At 52.2% G+C, this 10,627-nt stretch overlaps 2 protein-coding genes across 2 annotated transcripts; both read left to right on the forward strand.

The window, feature by feature from the left end:
- Window positions 1-1,898: 1,898 nt before the first annotated feature.
- LOC129147625 (solute carrier family 35 member F2-like) lies at window positions 1,899-3,710 on the forward strand. The gene is given in 3 exon segments (XM_054710415.1): window positions 1,899-2,245; window positions 2,907-3,633; window positions 3,635-3,710. Coding segments are annotated over 3 exon segments (1,095 nt in total). The 5' UTR covers window positions 1,899-1,953.
- A 2,893-nt stretch (window positions 3,711-6,603) lies between these two features.
- LOC129147551 (AMMECR1-like protein) lies at window positions 6,604-7,389 on the forward strand. The gene has a single exon (XM_054710089.1). The coding sequence runs from the start codon at window positions 6,604-6,606 to the stop codon at window positions 7,387-7,389; it is 786 nt and encodes a 261-aa protein (XP_054566064.1).
- The last annotated feature ends 3,238 nt before the right edge of the window (window positions 7,390-10,627 follow it).

Raw genomic sequence — 10,627 nt, forward strand, 5'->3', positions numbered from 1 at the left:
AATTGGGGTCCTCCACTAATTACTCATGTTTTCTATCGGCCCCATATTGTGTCAGTCTTGCTGTTTTTTTCAATAAATATTTCACGATTCTACCCTTATCTCTCCTGTTGTCCTTTATTTCATTGTAAAATAAGGAGGTCCCAGGAGAGTGGCCAGATTCCCTATAGAATACCCAATGCCATGTGGATGTCAGATACACCACATTTTTTTTTCTAAAATAAATATATATTTTTATTCATTTTAGAGAGGAAGGAAGACAGAAGAGAGAGATGGACACATCAATGATGAGAGAGAATCATTGATTGGCTGCCTCCTGCAAACCCCCTACTGGAGATGGAGCCCACAACCTGGGCATGTGCCTTTGAATGGAATGGAACCTGGGACCCTTCAGTCTTCGGGACAATGATGTATCCACTGAGCCAAACCAGCCAGGGCCACAGCATTTTGGAGATGTGTGTGTGTTCTGAATTATTCCTTTATCTGATACCCACATTTCACTGAGCATGATGTTGAGAGAGAGAGAGATTGGTTGCTCCCCCTAAGCACCTGGACCCAGGATTGAACCCACCACCCAGGCATGTGCCCTGACTGGGAATGGAACCAGTAACCTTTTGGTGCACAAGATGATGCTCAACCAACTGAGCCTTTTGGACATCGGAGCTCGGTGACCACACCCAGAGATGAGGGTCTGCCTGCTGTGAGGGTGGCTCCCCAGAGGATTCCCGGGTTTGGCCGACTCTGCTGGGTCAGAGCTCTCTGGCTGCACAGTGTGGACACCGTGGTGGCTGCTCCGTGGTGACTCCAGGTCTGCAAAGTCCACTTCAGTGGCTGGAACACCCACCTGGATGCCCAGCCCACACATGATGGACCCCGCTGTGTCGTCCGGGAGGTCTGCTCATCACCACCCTGGTCCCCACACCTGGACATTGTCCTGGGGGAAGAGTTAGGACTCAGGAGGAGGGTGAGTGGGGACCATCTCTTCATCCGTGGCCCCCGACTGCATGCATCCACACAGCTGGGCTACGTGTTGGCCATGAAAACCTACGGAAGCAGCCCTGTTGGGGTGATCAGTGGTTAGACCCTCAAACCGAAGTATCCCCAGTTCACTTCCCATTCAAGGGCACCTACCTTGGTTGCAGGTAAACTCCTGGCCCCTGTTGGAATACATGCGGGTAGCAACCAATCTATGTTTCTCTATTTCTCTCTCTCTCCTCTCTTCCACTCTCTCTAACAATCAGCGGAGCCCTTGCTGGTGTGGCTCAGTGGATACTTGGTCCGCCTGCATACGGAAGGGTCCCGGCTTTGATTCCGGTCAAGGGCACATGCCCAGGCTGCAGGCTCGATCCCCAGTGTGGGGCGTGAGGGAGGCAGCCACTCAATGATTCTCCCTCATCATCGATGTTTCTATCTCTCTCTTTCTTCCTCTCTGAAATCAATATAAAACATTACAGATATCAATAAGAAAATGTTAATAAACACATATCCACAATTACTTGAAATGTAAGTGGATTAAATGCTCCAATTAAGGGTGGAATATAATGCGGGCCCGGCACTGCAGAGGCGGTGAGTGGGGCGAGTGCAGGGGTTTGGAAGTCAGTGAGGACAGATGGATGGACCAATGCTGGGAGAGATGGATGGCTGGTTGGATGGGTGGATGGATGGATGGAGGGATAGATGGAGGGATGGAGGTTGGTGTCAGAATGACCCGGGTGTGTGCGCTGTGCATCATTTCTTAGATCCTGTGAAAACCAAGGGTCCCCCTGCACCCCTCTCACATATGGGGTGTGGTTTCTATTCAAAACCAGGACTGTGGCGGGAGCGCGGGCGCAGGGGCCGAGCCGAGCTGAGCCCCGCCGGCCTCCCAGGTGCCGCCTCCTGTCTTCCAGGCCCGGGCACCTGGGGGGTTCCGGGCGCGTCGGAGGGGTTCCGGGCGCGGAGACCGCGGGCGCCCCGATGGAGGCAGCCCCGCCGGCGGGGCCCGGCGCCCCGCAGCCGCAGCCGCAGCCGCAGGGCCCCGCGGACCCCGTCGCCGGTCTGCTGCCCAGGCTGCGGGGCAAACTCTTCACCTGGAATATTTTGAAAACAATTGCCCTGGGTCAGATATTGTCCTTGTGTATATGTGGAACAGCCATCACCAGCCAGTATTTGGCAGAAAAATACAAAGTGAACACCCCCATGCTTCAGAGCTTTATCAACTATTGCTTGCTGTTTCTAGTTTATACAGTGATGCTGGCATTTCAATCAGGTATGCCGAGTGTGGGAATTAACTTTTTTCAATGACCTGTCATCATGAAAAAGTGTGGTTTTTAGGCATTTAAAAAAATGAAACATGAGGCAAAAGTAAGAACAGGAAAAACTATTGCTGCCTTTATAAGAGTCATTAGAAAAGTCATCACCTCTAAATTCTGTGAAAGTACTGATTAGAGATTCATGCATAATCTCTGGCATTGTTGATTAAAATAAGTAGCACCAAACTGGAACAGTACAAGTGGTCAGAAAAATTAAAATTTTTAATTTTTTAATGTCAGTAAAATTACAAGTTAGGTTGATAAGATTAAGAGACAATTTTAAAAACACTTCAACAATGCGGTACCATCTCACACCTGTCAGAATGGCTATCATCAACAAATCAACAAACGACAAGTGCTGGCGAGGATGCGGAGAAAAGGGAACCCTCGTGCACTGCTGGTGGGAATGCAGACTGGTGCAGCCACTGTGGAGAACAGTATGGAGTTTCCTCAAAAAGTTAAAAACGGATCTCCCATTTGACCCAGTAATTCCACTTCTAGTACTATATCCCAAGAAATCAGAAATACCAATCAGAAAGGATATATACATCCCTATGTTCATAGCAGCACAATTTACAATAGCTAAGATTTGGAAACAGCCTAAGTGCCCATCAGCAGGCCCCAATAGCCTTTTACACATCTTGAAAAGACAATGGTGGAAGTACATCCTGCTGGGACTAGCAGACGTGGAGGCGAATTACCTGATTGTCAGAGCGTACCAGTACACGACTCTCACCAGCGTCCAGCTTTTGGATTGCTTTGGAATTCCTGTGTTGATGGCTCTCTCCTGGTTCATTCTTTATGCAAGATACAGAGTGATCCATTTTGTTGCCGTGGCTGTCTGTCTGCTGGGCGTCGGAACGACGGTTGGTGCGGACATATTATCAGGGAGGGAAGACAATTCAGGCGGTGATGTACTGATTGGTGACGTCTTGGTTCTTGTTGGGGCTTCCCTCTATGCCATTTCTAATGTGTGTGAAGAGTACATGGTGAAGAAGCTGAGCAGACAGGAGCTTTTAGGAATGCTGGGCTTATTTGGAACAATCATCAGTGGCATACAGCTATTGCTCGTGGAATGTAAGGATATTGCCCGAATTCATTGGGACTGGAAAATTGCCCTGCTGTTCGCGGCATGTGCCCTCTGTATGTTGTGTCTGTACAGCTTCATGCCACTGGTGATGAAGGTTACCGGGGCCACCTCAGCGAACCCGGGCCTCCTGACGGCTGATCTCTACAGCCTTTGCTTTGGACTCTTTCTCTTTGGCTGTAAGTTTTCGGGGCTCTACATCCTGTCCTTCACCGTCATCATGGTGGGCTTGGTCCTCTCCTGCTCCAGCCCGACGCGCCCCCAGCACTGGCATGGACAACCTGGGCCTGAAGCTGGAGGAGAGCCTCCCGGAGACCGAGACCGCCTTCCTGTAGCTGGAGAAGAAGGGGCGCCTGGCAAACGGGGAGCGGCCGCTGGGACAAAGCAGAGCCTGCGGGCTGCTGGGGGCAAACCTGGGAAGTTCATCCGGCTGAGAGCCCCACCGGTGAGGTTTTCCCAGGGGGTGGCTCACAAGCAGAAACAGCAAGAGGCCGCAGAAGCCAGCCGAGGCGAGGAGGTCGGGGTTTCTGGGCGAGCGAGGACCAATGCCGTCAGTGCCGGGAGGCAGGGCGCGGGCCCCACTCGGGGGGGGGGTCGGGGGGGCGCGGGGGGGGGGCCAGGATGGGGCAGAGCCCACCGCTGAGCCAGCCTCCGAACAGGGCTGTCTGGGCGGGGCTGCTGGTCAGGAGCTTTTTTTGGGGGGATAAAACTATAATAAAAGAAATTGAGAGTAAGTGTTCACATTATTAAAAAAAATTTCTGATTTCATGGAAAAAAAAAAAAAAACACCCAGGACTGTGCAGTCTCGGCCACTGTTGGCATTTTTGACCGGATTCATCTTTATTTGGGGGGTGGGGTGGGGTGCTGTCCTGTGCATTTTTGGGTGCCTGGCAGAGCCTCTCCCCGCCACCCCCAGGCCAGGTAGTGACAACCATCAGTCCGTTCTCCATGCCTGGGAGTGAGTTTGGTCGTTTATTTTGTTCTTTAGATTCCACATGGAAGGGAAATCTAGTGGTAACTCACCCTTCTCTGACTGGCTGATTTCACACAGCCTAAGACCTTCTAGGCTAATCCCAGCTTTGACAAATGGTAGGGTCTCATTCCTTTTTAAGGCCGAGTAATGTTCCCCTTTTTACAGGCACCATTTCTGCTTGATCCCATCGTCTTATTCATGGACACGTCCGATGCTTCCATACGGTGGCACTAGTTTCATGTTTCTCTGTGACTCCATGTCTGTCTTTGTTGCTGGTGGTGATTTTTTGTTTGTTTTTCCATGCCTTTCTTAACGTGAAAGGAGCCCAAACGTTCTAGAAATGACCAGGGAAATCCCTACCTTCTCCCTGATTTCCAGTGACAGGAAACCTCTGAATCCCCAGGATTTTCTAGCTTCATGCTTTCACACATGTGTTCTCACCTTCCACACACAGGAAACTCTAGGGAACCTCACACACACACACACACACACACACACACACACACCCCTCCCCTAGGGTCTCATCCTCCTGACTGTCCATTGACCTTGCCCAGACCTTCAGGTGGACACCTCCCTGTGGGGGAAGGATGGCTGGGGGCCCTGTGTTCATAGCTGCTGCACTTGAGAGAAACCTGGTCTCTGGAATCCTGGGAAGTGGCTCTTGCCTCTGGAAGGTCCCTTAGGGCCTGTGAGAATTCCTCCTTCTTGTTGGTTAATCCTCACCGAGGATGCCCTTCCATTGACTTGTAGAGAGAGGGGAAGGGAGAGGCAGAGACACAGAGAGAGAAACATGGATGTGGGGGTGACACATAGATTGGTTGCCTCATGCACCCACCCTTTGCCTGGCCAGGAATTGAGCCTAAATCTGAGGGATGTTCCCATGACGTGGATCCTACAGTCTATGGGCCAACGCTCTATCCACTGAGCCACACCAGCTGGGGTGAACATTTCTCATTAAAAATCCTGCTTCCTCGACATTTCCAAGAGGAAAGAGCATTATCTTCGATGAGATTATGTATATGAGACCCGTTAATCCGGTCATAGCGTCAACAATAAAAATAAAGTTAAAAAGCATTATTTAATTGAGATAAGATACAGGTCACATGAAATTTAACATCTTAACTATTTTTTGATAGATTTGTATTGATTTCTGAGAGAAAGGAAGAGGGAGAGAGAGAGAGAAGCATCAGTGATGAGAGAGAACCGTTGATTGGCTGCCTCCTGCAGGCCCCACACTGGGGATTGAACCTGAAAACCAGGCCTGTGCCCTTGACCAAGGATCCAACCGTGACCTCCTGGTTCATAGGTCGATGCTCAACCACTTAGCCACGCTGCCTGGGCTTTACTTTTTATTTATTCTTTTAAAATTGATTCTAGGGAGAGAAAGGGATAGAGAGGAACCGAACCTGGGACCCTCCGCGACCCTCGGCACCCAGGCCCACGCTGGAACCACTGAGCCACACCCGCCAGGGCCGGGCCTGTGTGTCTGGGGCCCTTCAAACGCTGCAGACACGTGCTGAGGGCTCAGAGGCCAACACCCCCTGGGGCCGCGGGGTGTTTCTCTCCCGGAAACCCTGTCTAAGGAGATTGTGGAGAAAGGATCAATGCCTGGTCTCTAACCAATCACAGGGCGGGGCGGGAACAGGAAGTGAAGCCCAGAGCGTGTGTGTAAAAAGGCGGGTCTCAGCCCCTGGCTCAGAGCTCGCCAGGCCAGGCTGCGGGAGGAGCGGGTGCGGACCGGGCGCTGCGGAGGCGGTGAGTGGGGCGAGGGCGTCCGAGGCCGGGCGAGGCCGGGCGTTTGGAAGGGAGTGAGGACCGATGGATGGACCGATGTTCGGAGGAAAGGATGGGTGGATGGATGGATGGATGGATGGATGGATGGATGGACGGACGGAGGGAGGGAGGGAGGGAGGGAGGGAGGGAGGGATGGATGGATGGATGGATGGATGGATGGAGGTTGGTGTCAGAATGACCTGGATGTGTGTGCTGTGCATCATTTCTGAGATCCTGTGAAAACCAAGGGTCCCCCCAAGCCCCCTTCACTCGGGGGTCTGTGGTTTCCATTCAAAACCAGGGCTTTGCAGTCTCGGCCACTGTTGGCATTTTGGACCGGATTCATTTTTATTTGGGGGGTGGGGTGGGGTGCCAGGCAGTGCCTCCCCTCCCCCAGCCGGGGTTGTGACAACCACCAGTCCGTTCTCCCGGTCTGGGAGTGACTGTGGTCGTTTATTTTGTTCTTTAGACTCCACGTCGAGATGGATGGCAGCAACGGTCGGGAGAATGTGTCAGACTTAACTCGGGGAGCGGGAAACTCTCCCGTTACACGAATGAACCCCGCATCGGGAGCTCTGAGTCCTCTTCCCCGGCCCAATGGAACTGCCAGCGCCCCCAAGAACCAGGTGGTGACCCCAGAGATGTGCTGCTACTGCTTCGATGTCCTCTACCGTCACCTCCATGGCTTCCCTCAGCCTCGACGGCCTGGATTCCCCGATGAGCCCTATCCGCTCTTCGTGACGTGGAGGACGGGGCGGGACCAGCGGCTTCGTGGCTGCGTTGGCACCTTCTCTGCCATGAATCTTCACTCGGGGCTCAGGGAGTACACGCTAACCAGTGCACTGAAGGACCGCCGGTTCCCGCCCCTGACCCCAGAGGAGCTGCCGCCCCTTTCCTGCTCCGTCTCCCTCCTGACCAACTTTGAGGAAGCCAGGGGTTATCTGGACTGGGAGGTAGGCGTCCATGGGATTCTGATTGAGTTCAGCCACGAAAACGGTGTCAGAGGGGCGGCCACATACTTACCGGAGGTCGCTGAGGAGCAAGGCTGGGATCAGACCCAGGCAATCGACGCCTTGCTCCGGAAAGGTGGCTTTCAGGCCCCAATCACCAGGGAGTTCAGAGAAACGCTCAGGCTCACCAGGTACCGCAGTGAGAAGGTCACAGTCAGTTACGCAGAATATGTTGCTTCTCGTCAGCACCGTCTCCAGAATGGCCCTCTTCCTGCCTCAACCCTCTGCAGTCACTGCTCCGGACACACGGCTGCGTGACCAGCCATGCCATTCAGTCCGGGCATCCAACACCGCGGAGCCAACTGGTCACCCTGTTGGCGAAGAATCCAGGAGACAGACCCCGTACGGGTGTCAGGACTGCAGCAAAAGGTTCAGTTATAAATCTCAGTTAGACCTTCACCGGAGGACACACACAGGAGAGAGACCCTTCCAGTGCCGTTACTGTCCCAAGAGATTCATTCAGGCCTCGGACCTGCACGTCCACCATCAGATCCACACGGGTTTGAGGCCCTACCGGTGTCCCCAGTGGGACGGGGCCTTCCGCCAGCTGGGCACGTTCCAACGCCACCGAAGGACCTGCCAAGGAGCGCCCCTGGGGCTCCGGGTCCCTGCTGACCCAGGAGGAAAGGAAGGGGTCCCCTCTGGTGCAGGAATGGCCTATGAGCCCTTAGACAGCGGGGTGCTATGAATTAGAATTGGGGTCCCCCAATAATTACTGGCCCCATATTGTGTTAGTCTTGCTGTTTTTTTCAATAAATATTTCACGATTCAGCCCTTATCCCTTGTTTTTCTTCCTGTTGTCCTTTATTTCGATGTAAAATAGGGAGGTCCCAGGAGAGTGGCCAGATTCCCTACAGAATACCCAGTGCAACATTACATTTTTTATTTTCTAAAAAATATATATTCTTATTCATTTCTCATAGGAAGGGATAAGGAAGAGAGAGATAGAAACATCAATGATGAGAGAGAATCATTAATGGGCTGCCTCTTGCACGCCCCCTACTGGGGATTGAGCCCGAAACCCTGGGCGTGTGCCCTTGAATAGAATTGAACCTGGGACCCTGCAGTCTGCAGGCCAACACTGTATCCACTGAGCCACACCAGTCAGGGCCACAGCATTTTTGAGATGCGTGTGTTCTGAATTATTCTTTTATTGGACACCCACATTTCACTGAGCCTCATGTTTTGAGAGAGAGAGAGAGATAGAATGGTTGCTTCCTGTAGGCACCTGGATCCAGGATTGAACCCACCACCCAGGCATGTACCCTGACTGGGAATGGAACTGGCAACTTTTCGGTGCACAAGATGATGCTCAACCACTGAGCCCTGCCGGCCAGGCAACATTCACTGATTCTTGCATGTGCCGTGACCAGGAATTCAACCCGAAACCTTTGCGTATCTGGACAATGGCCTAACACCTGAGCTACCCAGCCAGGGTTGAACAGTTTAAGTTGTTAAGTTGTAACTTGCATTTATTTATTTATTTATTTATTATTCATTCATTTATTTATTTTTAAATAACTTCCTCTTTTAAAAATATATTTTATTGATTTTTAGAGAGGAAGGGAGAGGGAGAGAGAGATAGAAACATCAATGATGAGAGAGAATCATTGATCAGCTGCCTCCTGCATGCCCCCTACTGGAGTCCGCAACCCAGGCATGTGCCCTTGTCTGATATGGAACCGGGAACCCTTCAGTCTGCGGGCTGACGCTCTATCCACTGAGCCACACCAGCCGTGCTGTAACTTGCTTCTAGAGATCATTTGTAGAATTATAACAAACACCCACTAGATAGCAGCAAACGCCTTTGCATAGGTCCTGCTAAATGGTTTTAAAAAACAAACCCATTGCTATTTCCTTTGTAACTTTATTTAGCTACGACTGTAGAATGGCAGAAAGTTGTACGTGTTCTAGCAATGTCCTGTTATCACCTATAAGCACATTGTCAAAAGATAATGTGTAGAGCTTCGGTAACTCTTTTATTTCTTCTTACTTTTTCTACTCATATTTATTGGAATGTACTTTTAGGTCTTTTTAATGTATGAGTAAATAACTGGGGCTTGTATTTAAAAAGAAAAAACACAGCCCGCCCGGCCGGCCTGGCTCAGTTCGCTTCCTGGTCAAGGGCACAGGCCCAGGTTGTGGGCTCCATCCCCAGTGGGGGGCGTGCAGGAGGCAGCGGATCAGTGATTCCCTCTCATCATTGATGTTTCCACCTCTCTCTCCCCCTCTCCCCTCCTCTCTGAAATCAATAAAAATGTATTTAAAAATATATGTCAGTCTGGCCCTGGCTGGTTTGGCTCAGTGGCTGGAGCCTCGGCCCCCCAGACGGAAGGATCTCGGGTTTGGTGCCGCTCAAGGGCACATACCACAGTTGCTGACTTGTCCCCCGGCCTCCGGTCAGCCACGGGGCGGCAACCAATCAGTGTCTCTCTCCCATTGATGTTTCTCCCTCTGTGTCTCTCACACTCCCTTCTATGCTCCATAAAAATCAATGGGGAAAAATACCCTCGGGTGAGGATTAACCACAACAAAAATACACCACTCTGGGGCCTGGCCGGGGGCTCGGTTGGCTGGAGCATCGTCCTGTGCGCCAAAGCGTGACAGGTTGGACCCCAGGTCAGGGCACGTACCCAGGTTGTGGGTTTGATCCCCGGTCAGGGCACATCCGGGAGGCAATCCTATAAAATAAAGAGCTAATACACAAATGGTCGTCACCCCCTCCCGCAGGGGGACCTGAGGCCGAGCCCGCGCCCCCCACCCCCAGGGCAGGGCTTGACAGGGGTGGAGCTGCACAGGTCTGGGTCTCGCGTGATTTCGAGGCAGACATGGGTGGGCGGAGACTTGACTCTGGGTCCCACGGCACGCCCCAGACTCTGACAGGAGGAAGATTTTCATATACATTTTACTAATTTTCTTTCATCTCTGACACTTCGATTATAGGAAAAGGGCAAGTAGCAATATTAAAATATTTCCTCTAATTAATTCCCTTTTAATGTGCATGAATTTCGTGCATCTGGCCACTAGTTGATCAATGTTTCTCTCTCACATCAATGTTTCTCTCTCTCTCTCTCTCCCTCTCTCTGGAATCAATAAAAAAAAGAAAGAAAGCAATCTGGGAGTCTGGGGAGAGATGCCCTCAGTGCTTGGACCAGGGCGGGGACACCCCACAGAGCCGTGACTTCGCCTGGAGTGAGGCAGTGGCCAGAGAAAGACAAGGTCGGAGAAACACGCAGAGCGCGAAGGGCCGATGCCGGGGGTGCCTCTGCTGCCCGTGGAGGCAAAGGGCACCGAGCACGTGGCTCTGGGGGTTCCCCGAAGGGACACCCTCAAGGGGGAGCTGGTCTGAAGGGGGGACCGAGTGAGAAGGTCTGTGGGACATCCCCGGAGACATGTCTGGAGGGACACACCCACCCTGGCCATCATCCCCGAAGGGTATCGGGGTTCGGAGCCAGGGGAAGGAGCGAGGGCAGGGAAAGAGGCCCCGGGAACGGGG

This window comes from Eptesicus fuscus, chromosome 21, assembly GCF_027574615.1.
Source record: "Eptesicus fuscus isolate TK198812 chromosome 21, DD_ASM_mEF_20220401, whole genome shotgun sequence".
Lineage (NCBI taxonomy): Eukaryota > Metazoa > Chordata > Mammalia > Chiroptera > Vespertilionidae > Eptesicus > Eptesicus fuscus.

Coding starts and splice junctions, on each gene's coding strand:
- LOC129147551 (XM_054710089.1), top strand. CDS start 6,604: ATGGATGGCAGCAACGGTCGGGAGAATGTGTCAGACTTAACTCGGGGA.